Raw genomic sequence first — 21,479 nt, 5'->3', positions numbered from 1 at the left:
GTCAGCGACTCTGTCCTCTTGCTACGAAGCATGATGTGCTTGGGAGGTCACTGTCTGAGGGGCTTGCTGTAAAGCCAGCACTGATCAGTCATTCAGCCTGATATTTGCTGTCATTACAGCCTGCAGGTAGGAAATTGTTGACAAGAAGGGAGGACAAAAATGATCATTAAAGAATGTGAAGTTGGTTTAATTACATATGGACCTCTTTCCTACTTTAAATTTAAATGGAAAGTGGCATACAAATCCATCATTTATCAAAAATGTATTTCCTTTCCGAATAATCAAAATTCAACCAATTAAAATGTTGAGTAATTGGAGAGAGGAGAATGAGGGTTTTTTTAGTAATCTATAAAAAAAAAGCATTAAAAAGAGAAGGAAAATTCTGTACAAGGAAACAGGAAAGGGAGAAGCTGTTGTCCTCTCTCCCTCCTCTGCATTTGAAGGAGGGTAGTGGGAGCTGTTGTCCCTCTTGTCACCCCATGCTTCAAACCCTTCTCAGTCAGCACATACAGGTTAAAACCAGGGTTTCCATGGCGGTTACAGGAACTCATCTGCCCAAACAAGAGAGACCACATTGACTATCATCTTTCAGCTCCCCCTCAGCTACTGTGTCCTCCCAAGTAATTCAAAACTCTTCAACCATGACAGGCATTAAGCCAAATTCATCTCCCAGTGTCGCAGACATCCACGGGGGGGGGGGGGGGGGGGGCGTTTAAGAAGCCAGGCTGGCCATCCCCGTAATGCGGGACACCAGTGCGGGCCACTGTGGGAGTAGAGGTGCCTGTCTGAGTTCAGCTGGACCATTCATCACTGAAAAGTGGGCAGGGCAAGAAAGGAAAACACTTTACAAAGTTCATATTTAGTAGATGGGGCCCTCTCTTCTCTGGTTTAAAACCCCAGTCCAGCAGAGTGCTTCAAGCACACAGTTAGAAAGGAAAGAGCCTGTTCAGTTGCTTGAAATGAAATTTAGACACTTAAAAATACTTGTTTGGAAAGAGGGCCAGGTTTCCATCAGAGACCAACTTGATGGCCAGCTGCCCCATCGGTAGCCCTGCCAACCATCCCCATTATTGACTCCTGCCAAACAAAGTCACTCATGGAAGCAGAGAAGGGACTTTAAACAGTGACACATACATGAATTCTTCATTAATTATGCCATATGCCACCCATTTGTGAGTCTCTACCTTGAACTCTGACCAAGGCAAAGGGGATTTCAGTGACAGGCAGTGAGATGTGAGGAAACCTCTTCCTAAAGAGACATTTTACACCCTCTGAAGTAATCTATAAGCTGATCAAAGTTTAATAGTGAACGGAGCCATTGCCCATTCTTACAAAAACAACAATATTTGAATATCCATCTGGTTGAAAAGGGTTTTAATAAGATTAAAAAACAGTAGCAAGCTTCTCTCCCTCTCACTCCACTGATATCCAAAGAAAATGGAAAAGAAAAAAAATATTCTAATGAGTCTGAATTAGACAAGTAGATTTCCCCTCCCTGAAAATTAACTTACTTAACAGTAAACAACAGAGGAATTTATGAAGACTGTAAACTTGGCAGTTAAAACACTAGAACTGATAAGAATGCCCGTCATCAGGTATAAACCAATTCTCTTCCCTGCTCGGAAAGCAGAGGGTTTGTCACCTCTGCACAGATAATATTGACTTTGCGAATACCTTTTCGTGCACTATTTCACAATTACAGTAACATACACCTGAGCATGTTTTTCATATCTGATTGCATGGCTAATCTCAGCTTTCAGGTCAAATACCTGCTAGGAGTTTTATTTAGACAGTGCCTCACCCAATACCTTTCCTTTATGAACCCAGGATTGGGTCTCACCCTCTGCAGTGCTCTGCTCTTTCCAATCTTTGTGAATCATCTACCAGCCACCGTAACAACAAACTGGTCACTACAGATCCTATCCACCCCTAATTCCCACCGTCAAACATCAGTATTTAAAGAATCAGCCCTTTCTGGGCTACCAGTGCTTTAAATCTGAGTCTTTCCCCCTGCATTCATCTCATCTGGAGCCAAATGTGACAACAGTTCTTGCCTGTGCTTCAAACATGACCATCCAGGGCTCCATCTCTTGAGTACACACATCTATCTCGGGTCCATCTGGTCTGCTTCAGACCCCAATGTTCACAGCCTCTCCAAGGTCCCTTTGTAACCTATGTCCACTGCAGGACAGCGCTGGTTCCTTCCCCGACACTGCAGCAGAGTCAGCTTCTGCTGCCTCTTAAGTCTGCTTCCCACTTTGCATTTCCCTAGGCTTTTGCAGGTGGAAAGGACTTACTTCCCAATGAACTTATCCTCCTCCCTTGCCCACTGAGGCACGTGCCAGTGGTGGGCACTACCCGTTGGGTTATTTAATCAGCTCATGAGCTTAGACTGCTACTGGGAACAGATTTTCCACCAGCCCTTTCTCCTCGTGTTTTATAGCTCGCTCTTGCTAGTCTTCTGGGACAAAGACCACCTTTTTGTGCTACATGTGGACCCTGACCTCTGATACAGCATCACTATAGCAAAGAGTCAGCACCAGAAAGAAACTGCCTGACCCCTGAAAAGGTTATATCTGATCACTGGGAGAAGGCATAAAGACAAGGGATCAGAGGGAGAAAAGCTAGGCAAAAACTCATCCCTGTAACAGAGACAAAGAGCCGCTCCAAATTTCATATTAGTTTGTGGCTCACTTTAAAACACCCCCCTTTTCTGCAGCTCTTGCTTTGAAACCAGGCTGCAGGATTCGTGCAAAGAGAAGCAGGAGCTGCCACTGCTGCCATCCCCACAAACACTAAACACCCAGCAGGACTGTCCATGGGGTGGCCGCACTGTAGCCCCCAGCCCCACCAAGAACGCACACAATGCCATCTGCTCCAGGTGCGGTACTGGGCTCTCCCTGCCAGAAGGGTCAACGGGCCCCACGGCTCTTCAGCGCACCCACAGCTGATTCAGCAGCAGCCTGTCATGCACCCTAATGCTACCAAGTAGGGGAAGCAGGGTGAGAGGCTCAAGTTGGTGCTGATACCAGAAAACCAGAGACAAAACTCTCTAATACTCATTTTCAAGTGTTACAAAGCGGGCATTCTTGATTTTTGGTGCTGGATGCACAGGAAATAAGTTCTACCCAATGTGCACCCTGACTGTGTTCACTGTTTATATGGCCAATCTATACAGATGAATGACATTTCTGAGAAACCATTAGCATATTCATTACAGTTCCACGAACTACTTATCTACACTCTTACTACCCATGTGTGGCCTAATGGGTCAAGGGTCCTCTGGTGGTCATTTGGGACATCTTCATCCTCTTCCTCTTCTCGTCTTTTCATGACCTTCTCTTCTTCTGGCCCTGTTTCAGCACTCTTGGCTCAGATCTTGGTTTCAGATCAGTTCTTATCTACTTAGTAGCTAAACTACATAATACAGCGTTGTACAACTCATCTGTGCCATGGATGCATAATTGCAACGTTTACAGTTAAGCACACTGGTAAAATTCCTCTGGTATCAGTGGATGGGCCATCGATATTCCAGGGAAGAGAGAAGGAGCTGGGATCTGGCCTGACAAGCCTCCCAGCAGCAGACGCCTGGACTAGCTGCAGCGCAGACACATTGCTCAGGCCCTACAGCCCCAAAAGCCTCCTGCCTTTCTCTCCTGGAAAAAGTTTGTTATTACAGGGAAAAGCTTCAGCTGCTTTCCCAGATGGGCATGTTCTCCTTCCCCTCCCCTCCCCAGCACACAGCAGGGCAGCAAAGGGAACAAGGTAAAACAAGACCATTTCCTTTTCCTTCCCAATTCTTTTTTCCTTTTCCCCTGTTGTCACCTGAACACGTGGCCTGGCTGTGCTGTCACTTGCACAGGGACAACTGCACAGAAACCAGCCTGGCTGCTCTGAGCGGGCAAGGGTCCCCACATCTCCTGCCTGGCCGCCCCCCTCCTGACAGGGAGGCACATTCTCCCCATCCACAGAAAGCAGCACCTGCTCTCGCTGGCTGCTGATCACAGCGGGGAGAAATAAGTTACCTGGATTTCTGGAGCAGCCTTCTTTCACCCAGTGCTGGGGGAGGCACATGCACCATTTGGATTTGATGTGCTTCTGCAGCTGCCACCCTGCCCTGCCAGCGTTCCCCTTGCGCCAAGCCCCAGGAGCAATCCAAAGCCTGCAGCTGCAGCTCGATTACACAAACTCTTTGTACATAGAGGTGCCAAGTGCAAAGCTTGGATCACCACACACTTCAGGACACCAAGCAGGGATGGGAAAACACACGAGTGCAGCCATGTCTGGGATGTTCCCACCTTACCTGAGCTGCTCCCAGCCCAAGTGCACACCAAGGCAGCACAAGAGGACATGGCAGCATGGAAGCCAGGCTGGCAGTGGGAAGAGCCCTGGGTGGGTTTACAGGACAGGTGGAAGGAGAGAGGCAGGAAAACCAGGGTAATCTAGCAAAGCCACAGCGCAGGACAGAGGCAAGCAGCAAAAAAAAAGAAAAGCCAGGGGACTAAATCATGTGTACAAAACATTTGCACCACTGGACAATGGCCAGAGCTGCTAAAATTGACACATGATGAGATAAATATGCAAGTGGTGAAACTTGTTATGAAAAGTCTTGCGGCATTACAAAACCCTGATCTTTCACCGCTGTGGCCAGGCTGGTACTAACAACTAGAATGCACGCCTTCTGCAGCACTTTCACATCTGTGCTCCAAAGAACAGGCAAACAGCAGTTCAAGCCTTTAGAGCAGGTTTCACCACTGATTTATGGTACAGACACTATCAAAGGTTTTTTACCTGTTTTTCACTCCTTCCCCCCCCCACTTCAGCATTTGGCCACCTTCATTATGGATAAGAGCGAGTCCATTGTGACTGTGGATGACGCTATCCGAAAACTCATCTTGCTCAACTCCAAAGAGAAGATCTGGACACAGGAGATGCTGCTGCAAGTGAACGACAAGTCCATCCGCCTCCTGGACTGCGAGTCGCAGGTACCCAGAGCTCTGCGAGAGCTACCCCCAGGCTGCTGCATGGGGTGTGGTGCGCACCCTTCCCATCCTGCCTGGGAGGGCCATTTCTGAGGAACACAAGGGCGAATCACTACCAAAATCCACTCCCAGGTGTGTGGCAGCTGGCTGACTCTAATGCAAAGGGCAGGTAGGTGTGAGATGATTTATTCACAGCTCCAGAGCACAGCTACTCTTTCACTATGTGAAAGATACCTTGAGCTGTGCTCCAGGCCAATCCCATCAATGTGGGAGAGATGCAGACTTACAGGTCCACAAAGATCCATGTAAAGCATAAGCAGAGAGGCAAGGACATACTACTCGCAGTAAAGTAGCATACTACTCACAATAAAGTAGCACACAAGATATCTGCCCAAGAACAGTGCCCCATTTTGACGGGTGATCTATGTACATGCACAGAGGGCACCTAATCCAAGGGGAAAGAGCAGCCAGACAGTGGGAGAGGGATGGTGCTGCCCCAATTTGAACAATAAGAAACTAAACAACATTAGCCCAAGGTCATCCAAGGAAACAGTGGGAGGGTGAGCCCCTCACAGGAAGCATCATCCCTCCCAGTGCTCTGCTGGGATGCACAACAAGCATACTAGTACAGGGAGAGCACAGCATGATGGTAAGCAACAAAGCTCCTATTATTGAAGTCTCATGCTGGGCCCAGAGGAAAACAAGAGCTCACCTCTGCCACGCACCTCTCTCCTCTTCCGCAGTCCCAAGCCACTGCCCCTCTGCAAACCTGGACACATGTCTCTGAAGAGCCCAGCAAACCGCCACTGTGCTGTGAAGCACAAGCTCTGCCAGGTCTCACTCCTCAAACAGGGATCCCAGAGGTCCACGCACAGGACCATTCCCCACTGGTTCCAAGCTCCCCATTGCCTGACCCCTTCCTCTTTCTCTTCCAGGAGGAGCTGGAAGACTTCCCTCTGCCGACAGTCCAGCACTGCCAAACAGTGCTGAATCAGATGCGCTATTCCTCCATCCTCCTTCTGGTGTGTCAGGATTCAGAGCAGCACAAACCTGACATCCACTTCTTCAACTGTGACGAGGTGGAGGTAAGCAGAGCCCTCCTTGCTGGTGTGAAACAGAGAACAAAATATGCTCCTAGCTGTCTGCCAGCCCCTCCTTCCTTTGCCCACTGGAGCCCTCAATCCTTTCCAAAGCAAAGCCTTAAAAACATCCCCGTTTTATCTTTAAGGCGGAGATGGTTCACGAGGATATAGAAAGTGCCCTGGCAGACCACAAGCACGGGAAGAAGATACGGCCACAGACACTCAAGTATGTACACCGCACGATACAGCTGGGAGTTAAAAACAAAGCAAAACACACACAAAAAAAGAAAGTCCCATTTACAATGGTACTGGAGAGGGGCTTTTTACAAGGGCATGTAGTGATAGAAAAAGGGTGAATGGCTTTAAGCTGAAAGAGGGTAGATTTAGAGTGGGCATAAGGAAGAAATTTTTTACTGTGAGAGTGGTGAGACACTGGTACAGGTTGCCCAGAGCAGCTGTGGCTGCCCCATCTCTGGAAGTGTTCAAGGCCAGGTTGGACGGGGCTTGGAGCAACCTGGTCTGGTGAAGTAGATGATCTTTAAAAGTCCCTTCCAACCCAAACCATTCTATGATTCACACACCAGCCTCTCAGAAACAGGACCAGCAGCCACTGATAGGGTTGTTCTGCTTGTTTCCCTTGCAGAGCAAACCAAGAAAAGATCAGGCAGAGACAATCCATCCTCCCACCGCCACAAGGGCCAGCTCCCATCCCAATCCAGCACGACACACGAGGCTCAGCGATGAACAGGAACCGGGTGGCACCCCCTTCCCAGCACGATCCAGGTACTGGGAGCACTCAGCAAGTCTGTCCTGGGGACGGAGGACTCATTAGCCCAGATAGTCAACCCTCCTGAAATGGTCTGTGGTCATTTCAGGCCCTGTGTTGCTGAACTGCAGGGAAGCTCAGTGTTTTTTCACCACATTATAATGCAACACAGACACATACCAAAGGCACAACATATTGTTGCCTATCTGGCTGTGCTTTATAAATGCCTAAGAATTGGGCCGCAGCAAACATCTGTACCCACTGGGCTAGCAGTTGGCATCCTCTGTTCAGCAACAGCTCAATAATTCAAAGCTCCTAGAAACAACTTGTAATAAACACCTGTATTTTGGGATACTGAAATTCCCAAAACAGGTGAAAGCCCCTCATAAAACTGAGCCATCACATGACATTCAGAGCAGGCATCAGTGATCTTAAAACATACAGACAAGACAGACCTGGTCAGAAAGCCAAATTCCTGGCTCTGATGACTTCACAGCAGCCAAGATTTCACCCTCAGAAATCAAGTGGTTTGCATGAATTCTCCTAGAGATGAGTGTAGAAATGCAGATGCGAACTCAGCGCTCTCATGCGCGGATTTACAATCTTACTCCAAAACCATCCTGACTTCATCCTGTTTGAGCCAGCTTGAAAAAACTTGTATTTACCTTTGGAGAAAGTGGTAACAGAAATAAGCTCCCCATAACAGAAATAAACTCTCCAACAAAAGCTCAATCTGATTAAAATGACGAGCAAAGTGTAAGCCTTTTTTATCACTGCCTATTGTACCACCTTCTCTTCGGATTAATTTCTAGGTTAAAGGAAAACGTGTAATCAGGATACTATGAGAAACTCCAAACACTGGCTGAGGATAGAAAATACTCGTTTCCCCAGGATGGGATCTGAAGCCAAAGAGCGGTTCTGGCCTCCTGAATGGAGAGCCTATTTCAAGTCCAGTTTTGCGTAATGAAAATAAGATCTATATTTCAGAGCTGGACCGTGTATAAACATCCATATGCTGATGCAACAGCAGTTTTTAATAAAATGGCCACCCTTAACTCTGCCCTTCCCAGGACACAGCATAAAGCTTTAAGCCCATTGCTTACATCAACAGAGTTGGGCATTTACTCAGGCAGGATTTCTGGATCTGAGAACACAGAGCCTGGCACGAAAGCAGGTGACAGGAGAAAGCCTTGAATGATGCCTGTTTGCCGAGATTGCTTCTCCTTCGAAACACGCCTTATTGCTTTTCTACAAAACCTGTCAAAACTAATCACCTCATCTTAACACCTAAAGATGACGTACATTTTCACGGTCCTTTGCCAAAACTGCCTCCCTAGTTCTTCCACTTTATAAGCCTGCTGTCCAAGCACCTGCTCTACTGGCCCTTCCAAACTCCATTTCATGTTATTCTTTTCGCAAGAGGCCTCCTGAGCAATTGTTCACACCAGAACATCACCCCCTCACCAAGCACCTGTCTTCTGGAAGCAGGGAGGTGTCTGTGTTTTTTATTGCAGAAGGATTTTTTTGAACACCAATTTAAAACACTTGAAAGACTGCACACGAGTTTGTACAAAAATGCCGATTTATACACAGGCCTGCCTAAGCATCAGTCATGCAGAATTCCTGGCACACTGCTTTCTAGCGAGGGACAGTTGTATTCACTTCTAGGTCTTAGTTCTTCTTTCTCAACTACCATTTAGTTAAACTGGCATCTCTGGGAGAAGGAAGGCTCCTGAGGAGAGCTGGAGGTTAGAAGAGAGTGGGAGTTAATCTAATGGCACTTTGTATACACGCAGAGTGCTCTGCAGAGCACTTGGTGGCTCTTCAGCTCCTCTGCGGGACTAAGGCAGCACAGATGCATCAAAGGCAAAGGAGTCAGTGACTCACAGCAGCTGGAGACTGGGGCTTGCAGGTCTCTGCCTGTAGCTGGCAGCTCCTCACAATTTATTCATTGCTTATATTTGAAAACACGCAGCGTATCAACACAGAGGGTTGGCGGGCAAGTTCTGTGACCCTAGGAAATTTAATTGGCAACTTTGAGTACCTCCTGCTCTTTATGATCTCCTTAGGTGCTCTCATAACCCAGAATAAAACACCAAGCTAGGATTTACCATCCTGCATTTAATGGAGCCTATTTTCACCCCGATAGTAAATGTATTTTTTGCTCCCTCCCTTGTTTGCAGACTATGAACGACGAAGCTCCAGCTCTCATGACCATGAAGAGTCCCGAGCCATCTTAGCACAGAAGATTGAAAAAGAAACGGTTGGTAATATGAACAGCGCACAGGCAATAGACAGAAAGAGAGAAAAGAAGCAAGGGGCTCCTCCATGAGCAGACATTTTATGCATAGTCATCATTAACCTGATAACTGCTGTGCATAAAGATAAGATGAACAAAAGCAGAGTCCATCATGGGTCAGTTATGATGTCCTTTGACCTGAAGTAGCTCTGCTGATTTCAGAAGGTCTGCTCCTCCCCAGCCCACAGCCCAGTCTTGGAGTTACTTTCCAGACGTCCATTAGCAGGGGTCACTTGTCACATTGAGAAGTACAGCACACAGCCAGGCACAGCTTTGTGTTTGGAAAGTGATGAATTCAGCTTAATTTCATGCCTGGATTCCCCATTCCTGTGCATTCTTCCAGGAACTGGAACAGGCAAAAAGCAGCACGCTCTGCGATCCCGGCTTCCCAGCTGCGTGCAGTTTGGGCTCGCTTTTACCTTGGTTTGTTGCATTTCTGTCCTCACAGCAAATCCTGAACTGCACTCTGGATGACATTGAAGTGTTTGTCGCCAGGCTTCAGAAGGCTGCAGAGGCATTCAGACAGCTCAACCAAAGGAAGAAAGGGAAGAAGAACAAGAAGAAAGGGCCAGCAGGTACAGTGCAGCAGCTAGAACAAATGGGGAAGGCAGGGGCACGGGTGAAGGTTGCGGGGAGAGCTCAGTTTGCATCCTAGCCAGGCCAGACTGATGCAGCAGCATGGCTATGGGCCCAACAGCAGCTACACCAGCTTGGAAGGTGCTGCTGGTCTGTGGGGACCTCTTGTAGAGCACACGGAACCTAGTGAAGCCTCCCACACAGGGAAAGACTTCTGGCTTCTCTTGAACCCTTGATTTCTAGTAGTTCTAGTCTCAGCACCCATTATTGCCGTGCCTTCCATGTGCCAGCAAGATGAAAATTTCCTGAAAAGGGATGCTCTAATTAAAGTGTTTTTCTCTCCACCTTCTCATGAAAGAGGGCATGCTGACCCTTCGAGCAAGACCCCCAAGCGAGGCCGAGTTCATCGACTGCTTCCAGAAAACCAAACTGGCTTTTAACCTCTTGGTAAGACACAGAGGGTATTTTCATCCCATGCAGTGAATAAGGCTTTTCCGCACATCTCACAGCAGCACGCATTCAAAGTGAAATTTGAACTGTCAAGGGACAAAGATGTGAATTCCAGATTCTTCAGAATCCAGAACAAACACTGCCTTTTGTCTCAAGCAGTGACAAGGCTTTTCCCCATTGTCACAGCAATAAGCATTCAAAGTGAAATCTGAACCGAAAACACTTATCAAGGAGAAAAAGTATGAATTCCAGATTCTTCAGAATCCGGAACAAACATTGTGTCAGGCTTGTGCAGGTTTCTTGGGCCAAGCTGTTAATCTGAAACTAGAAGCACAGCATCCAGGACGGGACTGAGCAGCCAAGGGCCTTGCCTGGATCTCTTTTCAGATACAGTGCTGACTTAAAGCATTTGCAAAGTTCTGAGCTTAGGGAGCCAAGATGTGCCATGCCCACCTTGCCGACAGCCATGGAAAGGCTTACATATAGATATCCCCACTCTAGACACTCACTTCTGCTTGTGGCCTTTAAAAATCTGGGTAGTTTTGTGACAGCTTTAGTCCTTGCTACTCTTACAAGCATAAAACAGAGGACTATAAATATTAAGGAAAAAGAGAGTCTTTTCTACTTTAAATTGTTCTATCCAATTCTGTCTACAGAGCAGCTGTAAAGCTGCCTCAGCCAGAGGCCTGGGAAGTCTCTGGTTAACAATAAGTGATATCCCCCACTGCCCTGAGATTCCTGGCTCCTGCTCTCTTTCTCCTCTGGAAGAGTCACTCTGTTAAGAAAGGGACGAAAAGTAGGAGCATGAAGATGTTCCCAGTGCTGCTACTTCCACTTAGTGAAGTATGTGAGACCAGGAGGGTAACAAGCCAGAAGGAAATTCTGTCAGTTCTGACCAAACTTGCCCAGTTGAACACAGCCTAATATCTTTCCTGAGAAGTAATTAGTCAGAAAATCACAGAGATTGTAAACAACCTTAATGCAGGACAGCAAGCTCCAGCCTTTTCTTTTAGAAGCAAATACACATAATTTTTGCCTGCTCAGGACCAGAACCAAGTCTTGGAGGTGGCAGCTCTGGCCAGCAATCACTGGTCTTGCACAAACCAATCCAGTGCCCCACTAAGACCATGCCACACATCCACAGTGGGATGTCAGCTTCCCTGAAGCAGCAGCTGAGGATTCTCCAAGCATAAAGAAATCCCAGCCAGGCTGTCACATCCCAGCCCTGACTGCTGACACAGCTGAGATAAATACACCAGAGTCGGCGTGGTCAGCCAAACCCTTAGCACAGCACAGGTCTGTGATGGAGGCGAGTGTCCTTCCCTGGACGCTGCCAATTATGCAACAAAGCCACAAGCGCCCATCTGTGCAAATGCTCTGGCCCCCAAGCTCTGCACTGCTGCTGCCTCTCTGTCAGCAGTGCGGGAGCCAACACGTAAAAAAATCATTCACATGGCCAAGCTCTCCCTGCCTGGACTTTGCTGCCTGCCTATCCACAATCTCACAAAGAGCAACTGATCTCCTGGCAAGAGGCCATGGGCAAGTAAGAAGGAGAGTGGGGAATCAGTGGCAGAGCACTGCCACGTCTGCCCTAACACTGCTGTCACAGGCCACGTGGCTGCAAAGTCCTTGTGAAGTGCCATTTCATTTAGTCACCTTGTCACCATCATTATTTCACACTTTCCGCTCCACATTAACGTTTAATCACCAGCATTTAAAATGCTTTGCATTTGGGTAGGGAGGAGGAAGTCCGTTTTCCATTGCAGCAATGCCAGTAGCACAGGACACTAAAAGAGCTGAAAGGAAGCACACACTGAAGTGGTTTCTCACCACAGCTTAGCTGATTGCTCTTAATGAAACGCAGTTCTTACAGTAAAGTAATCCCAAGTGTTCACCCCTCCAGTCCACCCGTCTACCCCAAATACGAAGCATTTAAGCAGCCAGGGCAGCTCTAGGTGCTGCAACCAAGACCTTGGTGGAGATTTTTCCTTGTCAGCAGTTTGCCAAGGGACCCCCCCAAAACACTTGCTCTGTCATTTTCATTCACGGGAACTAGCGGGATTTTCAGCTTTGCAAGAGTCAGAAGTAATAGGCCCGGCCCTTCCTCACCAAGACTTGCAAAATAAGCCAAAGTTTCCTGCTTCTGCTCAAAACAGCTCCACAGGGTCTGATTTTAACAGAGTAGGTACTCCACCCCTCCTGAAATTCAACACCCTTAGAAATGGACACAAAATAAGAATGACCTAAAACTGAATGATTCCTACTCCCCACTCACTCACTCTTCTTCCCTGATTTCAGGTTCACTGTTGAAAGTTTCCGTACTTTTTAGGTTGTTATTAACTATAGCATGCATTAGTCAGCAACGATCCCCCTGTGTGACAGAAAGGGGAAATAAAAAATCAGGTTAGGGTTACACTGGGTTTCCTTTCTCTTTTCAGGCCAAACTGAGAAAGCACATCCAGAACCCCAGCGCTTCAGAGTTGGTGCATTTCTTATTTGGGCCGCTGGAACTGGTAAATATTATTCACAGGTTTCACTGTGAACTCACTTTTTATTTCAAATGTTGATTTCACACTTAGAGGTGGCTAGATTATGCAGAAGAATTAGAAGACTGCTCACAACTGGCTAAAGCTTTCTCAGTAAAGTGTAGAAGCAACAATGCCAGTGTTTCTAGCCTCTGATCTGATTTTCAGCTTGAAGTAAATGCAAACCCCTTTAATAAAGGCCTACTGTGAAGAAAAGCACAAGCAGCTATGGCTCCCCTTCAGGATCTGCCTGACCTCATCTCCAGGCAAACATGGTTCAATATTTGCACTGAAAATAGGAAACAGAAATCCTCACTTGAAAAAGAAGCCAGGAGGGACACAGAAATACCAAGTGATTTTCCATTTTTTAAAGTGCCAGCTTGCAATGTATCCTGTCTCTTAACAACGGCTAATTTTTAGATCAGATCTTGCTTTGGCCCCAATAGAAAAATTCTTGTGTTCCTCTGAACTGTCCAGTCTTCTTCAAAGATTTAGGTTGATATTTCTTGAGACAACTGAGCTGATCTAAGGATTAGCTGCTGCCAACAGGAGTCAGGCCATCCCCTGGCATGAAGGCTTGCCTTCTGGCTTTCATTTTATACCATGGAGAACTCACTCAGGAACTATTTGCCTTATCTATTTGTTTCTTCTTAATAAAATCTGCCAATCAAGTACTATCAGTGCAGTGCAAGGATAATAAGCGGATGCTGAGGGACACAGCATCCCTTTTAGATGGCATCAAACCATTAATTTAGTTCATCTGTGTTGTGAAACTTCACCCTTACACGTGAAGGCATAGAGGAGAACTTTGGAATTGCAAGTCTAACATGAATTAGCCTGGTTTTAGAGGTACGCACCATGGAGGGTACATTGGCTTCCTTTGGAGCGGGCAGGCACAGAGACTTCAAAGGATCAGAGCCACTGATTTTCCTGTCCTTGATTTCTGTTCCTTTGTGCACGTGCCGATTTGATATTTTGAACATTTCCTACAAAATCCCTCATATTTGTGTATGCACATTCCAGATCGTCAGTAGCTGTGGTGGCCCTGAGCTTGCCAGGTCCGTTGTCAGCCCACTTCTTTCTAAAGACGCCACAGATTTCCTCAGAGGACACCTGACACCAAAAGAAATAAATCTCTGGGACTCCCTGGGAGAGACATGGACCCGATCCAGGTGAGGACAGAGCTGCCATCTCACCAAGTTCTCCAAGCTCTTGAAAAAGACAGAGGGGATGCTTGATTTTATAGTCATGTCAAAGTGTCAAGGATGCCCTGCTGTGCCTGCTTCTCCCTGATGTGCTTTCAGAAACAGATTCCTTGTAAATCTCACTACATATTCCCTGCTTCATGTCCTAGAGCTGAATGGCCTCGAGAAGCAAATATCCCCACCTACATCCCCAAATTCCGCAATGGCTGGGAACCACCCGTGGAAATCTTCCGTGGAGCTCCCTGGGAGATAGATATTGGGCACTTGCAAGAAGAGGTTAGTCCTGTGCCCCCAGTCATCCTCTCTTCCCTCTTCCTCCCCCTTTTTCAGAGTGAGAAATAGATCTGTGGGGTTTGCGATGGTGTATAACAAGTAGTCGACTCAAAACTCAGTTGGATCTGGTCACTCCAGTTAAATACAGAAAGAAAATTATGCCAGAAAAAGGCAGCAGTAACCAGCCCCACCTCCTGAACAACAGGAAGTAGGATACTACACTGTAACTGAGCCCCATGGACAGAAGTTTGCCTGAAGAACCTTTCTTTGGTGTGCACCTCATTGTGACCAAAAGCTTCCGTGATTCATCTACTACTATCACTGTCCTTTTCTCTGATAGAGTTTCCCCTTTTCTGGTAAGGCTGACTCCATTTTTGCCTTTCCAGCTATCATCAGCCAATGGATATCCTTACCGTAACTCCTCACTCAAGCGTGGCCAGACCACTGACCAGACACAAGCTGTGGATGCATTTAAACAGAACGTAACTCAGCATGTAAGTAGGTAAGGTATCAGCGCCACCCTGGACAACGGTGCCTTGGCTCCCACCATGTAACCTCATAAACACACACTGCAACAGATTATGACACCAGGATGTCTTGACGCCCTGGTAGGTAACTCTCTGACATTATTAATTCAGAGTTGTTAACAAGATCAAGAGAACTCAAAGATCAGACGAGTGATTATTCTTGTAAATGCTGTCTGCCTTTTAATCATCAACAGGTCTACAAGGAAAGAGGTTGGTTACATGCATTTTCCATCACAAGAGTCAAAAATATTGACTGACTATCAAATAGTAGGTCTCATTTCCTAGCATCAGCCCAAAGCAGTATTAAAGATCATGTGCCAAAGACACTGCACTGCACTTTTGTTCTCTATATATTTAGAGAAGTTAGTATCTCTCCGCTCATCCTAAAGCCACAGCAGCTTGCACAGAAAGAACATGCTTATAGGAGGAATCTGTACCAAGGCATGAGCCCACACAAGCTTTCCACTACTGAAAACGCAGCGCTGACCTCAGTGGCACTGCATGGAAAACGTTCTAACCAAGGAGGTACCCTTTTGCTTCACCAGAGGCAGCAGCTCCTCCTTTTGCTCTTAGACACAACCAAAAGGAAAAAAATATATCAGAGGCTAAATAAAACAAGAATGTGCTTCCAGTCTTGCCCATCTCTCCATCAGGAAACTGACAGGGCATTGACTTCAGACAGCTCTTCTGAACGAGATAAATCCAGAAAATAGGGAAAAATCCTCCCCTTTCTTCAGAAGCCTTGGAAAGTTTAGTTCCCAACCGGAACCAACCAGGCCAGCCCATTGCCTCAGGCTTTTTTCCAAGGGAAAGATGGCTCTTCCACAATTTAAGCAAACACGCTGCCCTGCCACCAGTATTCTATCACCAGTTACTCATGGTATAAGATCCTTATGAAAGTACTTTTGACTCAAAGTTTAGAGGCTTTTCATCTGCCTGCTTGTTTACATGAACTTACACCTTTGAAATTTTCACAACATCTCTGAGTTTCAACAAACTCTTCCCAAATTACAAATGCCATACTCTGCTTCGCAGTGATTTGGCATGAAGTTATCAACTTCAAACCTTTAAAGAATGGAAGTCCAGAGCCAGCAAAGCACTTAACCCTGCACTCCTCTGTAGCTAGCTCAACACTGTGAAAAAAAAATCTTCAAGCCAGACTGTTTTTTCATGGGTTTATGTTCTAATCTAAAAGATGTATAAGCTCCACTACTACTACAAAAAAAAGTTCAAATTCACAGCAAAACACCTTAAATCCAATTATATTAGCAAATTAACTCATTCACCCCATCAAAGGTCCCAGTGGGACCATAAAACAGTACAGATTCAGTGCTGAGTAGGGAAAGAATTATGATCGTCTTCTCCAGCTCCCTTTTTCTCAGTGAGGTTATGAAAAATAAGAACCTAGTTTACACAACAGCATTTAAGTCTGTCTTTAGAGACTGGTAGACAATGCACCCAAGGAAAATTTTCATCTGCTAGTCTCAGCACAGGCAAACTACAAACACTAGTATCAAGTCCTGGAATATAAATTAACAGCGTGCCTTTTTACCAAGGTGACCCTTTCCCTAAGACACCACCCCACCTAACTACAGTACGGGCTCATGGAAAAGTAGATGAGAATCTCTTTTGTCCTGGGATAGGTGTCATAACTTTTTACCTACCTTTCAGAATATCAACAGCAACTTTTCCTTACGGATAACATTTAAGAAAAAAACACCCCAAAAGTTAACAGCATCGAAGCAGATGCTGAAAATTGAGAAGGTGCTCAGACACCATCTTCAGTCCAGAGCAGACCTCAGCCAAGTCTGCCCAGATCACAGTCCTAGGACAAACATATTTGTTGCCATACTCATGCTTTTTTTCAGAGTAGTTTGAACTAGTTTCCTAACCAAGAGACCCTATATTAGCAAAAATACCCATGCATCAGTATTGTTATTTACACCAGGGCTCTTGGCTGCACAGAAGTGTCATGAAAGCCCCAAACGGTATTACCATAATTGGCAAAGGTCAGTTGTGTAAAATCTAGGTCCATGCAAAGTACACATTAGCCTCAGCCCCCCCCCAGCTTCTCTCCTCATGACTCCTTTACCTTCTGGAATGCTACAGAAGAAGTAATTTCTACCTAACTTGAGCCTTCCTCCCCCTCCCTGCCTGCAGGGCACTGCTGGGTAAGGCCACCACTCCCTTTCTTGACTGGTGGATTCAATCTGTCAGAAAGTCTGCTCCAAGCTCTCCCCCACTGCAGACTTACAACTTATATATTGCACATGGCTGTAACTAGACCAAGAGTTGGCCCAAATCAAGCAAGCTAAAGGCAATAGTACAGCCGCAGGCATAATATCAAACCACTGAACCAGCAGTTTCAACCTTTTTCAGACCACCAAAGGTTATCTAACAAAGACAGTAAAATGAACTGAAACTAAGCCTAACAGCCTTGCTTTTCAAAGGCAGGTTTTACAGATGCTTCAGAAGCATTCCACAAAGAGCTGAGTTGCCACAGATCAGAGATTTAAAATCACTGATGAAACCCAAGAGCTTGGCAATAGAAAACATCAGGCTAAAACCCATAGTTGCTAGCAGTGCTGGAAGTACTAGGTTCACCAGGTTACACAGAACTTGACAAAAACTGGAGAACCTGACCCCCTAGTAAATACAGCACCCAGGAGTCTTCTGCATCAGGCAGCTGTGCAGGTTGCAAGTCACAAGCAGAAAGTGCGTTAAAATAGTTCCTACCTGCCCTTATGCAACAAGGCAAGACAATTTTTCCACATCACAAACATTTTTGGAATTAAAAAATAACGCTACACCCATTTTAACTAGAGAAAAAAAAGATGAGAGCTGAAAAATTTTCCTAAGCCAGGCAAAAAACCCTATAAAAAAAAAACCAACATTTCCATTTGGGTCAAAGAGAATCTTTCATTCCACTTTCTCACCATTTTCCTTTTTTGACAATCTACCATATTTATTTTGTCACTCTCTCCAAACAAAAAGGCAGTTCAACATTGAAAGCTGTATATTCTTGCTTCAGAACTTCCCAAGCAAAATATTTTAACACATTCCTCTTCCCCCCAAATTAAGTCTTAGAATACATTCAAACTCACTTTTCCTGGGAACCTGCAAATTCTGCTTCAGTAGCTCAGCGTTGCCTGATGAAATGACCACAGAATTTCCAGACAGTTCTACCTCCACTCGTTTTCAATACCCTTTCTCCCAGCCCTGATGCCTGCTGCTCCCTGCCCTGGCATATGGGGCAGCTGTTTTCATTTATCAGAACAGGAGGGCTTCACTGTTATTTTTCACAGGAGGTGCAATCAGAGCATTTTGTTTGTGCTTTGTCAGTCTCCCTAACCCTTGCAAAGCACCACCTGACAGGGGAGGAAGCCTTTTTCTTCTATCCTGAAAGCAGCAGCCTCACAGGTCCCCAAAAAGGCCACTAACCAAACAGCAGGACAGCTTTTTTGGTTTGTTTCCAAACGCGGGATGTTTTGCGAAAATAAGGGGTGAAAATCTTCCACAAAATAGAGGAGCAAAGGGGCACTGCCCGCGGCACCCCCCCCCACCAGGCTAACACGAGCACAGCTGGCTCTCTACCTTCTACCTGCACCGGCACACAGCCATCAGCACTCCCCTTTCGCCAGTGAACCTGTATTGGCCAAGTTATTAGATGGGCCTCCATTAAAACTCTGATTTTTTTTCTCCTGCAGGAATTTTGAGGCACAGGGAATGGCTCTGCCGAAGAGATATGCCAAAATCCGCTATGATTTCACTGCACGAAATGCCAACGAACTCTCAGTGCTTAAGGATGAAATCCTGGAGGTATGTGAACATGCTTGGAAGGAAAAAGGTGTCTCCTCCTCTTGCCAGGAGCAGGAGAGGGATCTGGAGACACTGGCAAGTGCCAACTCATTTTTGCTCAGTGTCTTCTGAGCAGTAACACAAAGCTTTGCTCAAACCTAAAGCTTTATGTCTGAGCTGGAGCAGGCTGACTGTATACATTGGATCATTTGCTCAGCTGAAACACATCAGTCATATCTTAACTAGCAATGAGGAGGAAGGAAAACAAGTTACTGTAGCACACTGCTGACCAACTTCCTGGGACCAGGTTCATTATTACCACTCCCCCCTGCCCCAAGGAATTATTTTCTATGAAAACATCCTTTTTCATAACCTTTCTCTTACTGCAACATTATTGGCAGCTAGAGAATGTAGGACACAGTCTGCACACGAACTGTGACAGATCTATGACTCAAGAAAAAGACTTCTGTTCAAAGCATAGCTAGAATGAGGAATATGTGTGAGTCCTGCCAACAAAGATGATCCATTCTAGGAAGCTTACTTTGAAAAAAAAAAATTTAAAAAAAAAATCATGGTTCTGGATAAAAACAAGCCTTCTGAAAGAAGCAGGGGGCAGGAACAACAGGAGATACAGGCAACCTTCTTGCTGTATCATGGTGATGATGTGATTATGTTATGTGTTGTGACATATGATCAAGTTCCATGATAACACTCCAGCATCTCTGGCAGGAGTCACTCTTGATTTATTTTTTTAATGCAAAAAGACAACACACAAACTCAGTCACTGGGGAAAAATAAATAAATAATGGAGAAACAGGCAAATTAAGTTGTAATTATGAGTTCTTCAGCACCCCAGATCTGTTTTCCCCCAGAGATGCTCTCCTGTTCACCATTAGGGCAAGTTCTGATGCTTTTCAGGAAAGGCTTTGGCCCTAAACTGCAAATGAGCACAACAGATCTGTGTGCCAGCTCCTGGTCTTGGTGATGTTATTCTGACAACTTTATGTTACTGTGTGGTTTACTCCCACTACATGTCATTTATGGATGCCAGAAATTTGATGTTCTCACTAGCAAATTTATTTTTCCCCCTGTCAGGTGTTGGAAGATAATAAGCAGTGGTGGAAGTTGCTCAACCGGAGTGGGCAGGCTGGTTATGTCCCTTATAATATCCTGGATGTAGTGAAACTGGAAGAGCTCGAACAGGTCTGTAGTCAGATGATATTTAACTGGCAGCCAGCTGCAGGGCATAATCAGCTTCTGACAATGATCTTGTCATTAGACCTCCCTGGAATTCTTAGGATGCTGTGCACAAGTCAGGATGAACCCTCACAAGCAGACAAACCAGGATCCTGGAGCTTCCTCAGTCTCCTATGATAAAACGCCCACATTTTGCCATCATTACCTTCCCCCTCCCCAAACAAGACCTATAGGCCCATGCTTTCCTCCCGCTCTAAGATGCTGAGCATGCCAACTGCTGCCAGTGGTGCCTGGCTGGCAGGGTTGTGGGACAGGCACAGTGCTATAAGCAGCAGCCTGCTATGAAGCAATACCCTCACTCAAAAGGACACCCACCCTGAGCCTAGCACCGGGACCTGCCATCCCAATAGAAAAGGTCTTGCAATGAGGTGTCACCAAAGAAGCACTGGCTGCAGTGTCTTGAAAGAGTTCCACCTTTTGCTAGTGCCTTCCCCCGCCCAAACCCACATACTTCTTCTCAGCCTATGGTTTACCACCTCCTCTGTTGCAAAACTCTGCTGCTTTCAGGGCTGTGCTGTGAACAGGATGAAAGAGCTAATGCAGCCATAAAAGCAAATTTTGCTAAAAAAGCAAAAATCCTGAGATTTTTGTTGGGGATTAAATTAAAGACAGACAGTTCCCTCATCCAGTTCAGCAGCAGGAACAAGTGACTGGAGTGGAAGCAGATGGAAATAACATCAAAGTGAGTATTAAGCGAATATTGCTCTTAAGCACCACCTTGCATTTGTGTGTGGAATTTCTTCCCCGCTTTGGTATTTCACAGCTTGGGAAAAGCATAAGGTGCCCCAGCAGGCCTCTGGATAAAAGCCCTGTTAGTTTAATCAAAATGTCAAAAAACTCTTTTCAGACTGCTCCAGGCAGTTGGCAGTGGTCCCACTTTACATCCAGTTACTAGAGCTGCAGTGCTTTAGCTTCAAAACAGATTTCTGTTTGTTTCCTCTTAATAAAAAATCCTTTTGTTTCCCTTGCTCTCCATCTCCAAGGAGGCCCTACAAGCAGTAAATTCTGCATAGCAAAAGGCTAAAGGGCCGAGTCATGCATGTCATCCACAGCAGTAGTAAGCAAGCATAAAACACCATGCCTCGCTGTGTGACGTTCTCCAGGGGTGTAAATGCCTTCACGCAGTCTTTGGCCTTTGGTTTGCGTTCTGTTCATTCCATGAAACCCCAGAAATTAACTTCTTCCACGCAACTCCACCTGAGATCTCACCAGCCTCAGCTGAGCGGCCCCAGATCAGCACAGGGAGAATGTGGCAATTTGTCCCTCAGTTTGCTCTTGTGGGTGGAAGGCAAAAAGTTTAAGAAAATGAAAAATGGCAAAAAAATTCTTATACTTTTTTTTTTCTTTCTTATCATCTAGTCTAACCAGAGGTACAAAGGAGACCCAAGCCCCAGAGGATACGGACCATCCAGCCCAACTCACAAGCTACCTGCCAGCTACGCTGGGGATAAATGGGGAAGTGAAATGTTATCGCGGAACTCTCCCCAGGACGCCAAAGAACGTATGTGTCCCACACCGCACTCCCAGCACCCAGGCACCTTTTAGCCACACATAGTAGCCTCAGCCAGACAGAGAGCATGGCACCATGGCTTTGCATTTCAGGTCTTAACTGAGAAGTTTCTGCGAGCATGTGCTTTTGCTCACTCTCTGTCCTGGTGGTTTTCTTTCTTATAAGCAATAGATCAGCAGTGGTTTTGGAAGAGATTCCAGGTAGTACAACAGCCAACAGAGCAGCTGTA

At 46.0% G+C, this 21,479-nt stretch overlaps 1 protein-coding gene across 2 annotated transcripts in view; it reads left to right on the top strand.

Moving 5' to 3' along the window:
• The window catches only part of EPS8L2 (EPS8 like 2), a 66,867-nt gene that overhangs the window by 39,165 nt on the left and 6,223 nt on the right, over positions 1-21,479 (top strand). For both annotated transcript variants that reach the window (XM_027795251.2, XM_013304029.3), the window contains 14 exons: positions 4,824-4,985; positions 5,918-6,067; positions 6,211-6,290; positions 6,708-6,847; positions 9,014-9,093; positions 9,578-9,704; positions 10,064-10,152; positions 12,594-12,668; positions 13,704-13,852; positions 14,035-14,161; positions 14,545-14,660; positions 18,393-18,504; positions 19,579-19,686; positions 21,100-21,241. In XM_027795251.2, coding sequence (XP_027651052.1) covers positions 4,824-4,985; positions 5,918-6,067; positions 6,211-6,290; positions 6,708-6,847; positions 9,014-9,093; positions 9,578-9,704; positions 10,064-10,152; positions 12,594-12,668; positions 13,704-13,852; positions 14,035-14,161; positions 14,545-14,660; positions 18,393-18,504; positions 19,579-19,686; positions 21,100-21,241 — 1,657 coding nt within the window. The remainder of the gene's footprint in view (positions 1-4,823; positions 4,986-5,917; positions 6,068-6,210; positions 6,291-6,707; positions 6,848-9,013; positions 9,094-9,577; positions 9,705-10,063; positions 10,153-12,593; positions 12,669-13,703; positions 13,853-14,034; positions 14,162-14,544; positions 14,661-18,392; positions 18,505-19,578; positions 19,687-21,099; positions 21,242-21,479) is intronic.

Source organism: Falco peregrinus, chromosome 9, assembly GCF_023634155.1.
Source record: "Falco peregrinus isolate bFalPer1 chromosome 9, bFalPer1.pri, whole genome shotgun sequence".
Taxonomy (NCBI): Eukaryota; Metazoa; Chordata; class Aves; order Falconiformes; family Falconidae; genus Falco; species Falco peregrinus.
Note: the sequence above shows the minus strand (reverse complement) of the source record. Positions and strands in the feature narration are given on the sequence as shown.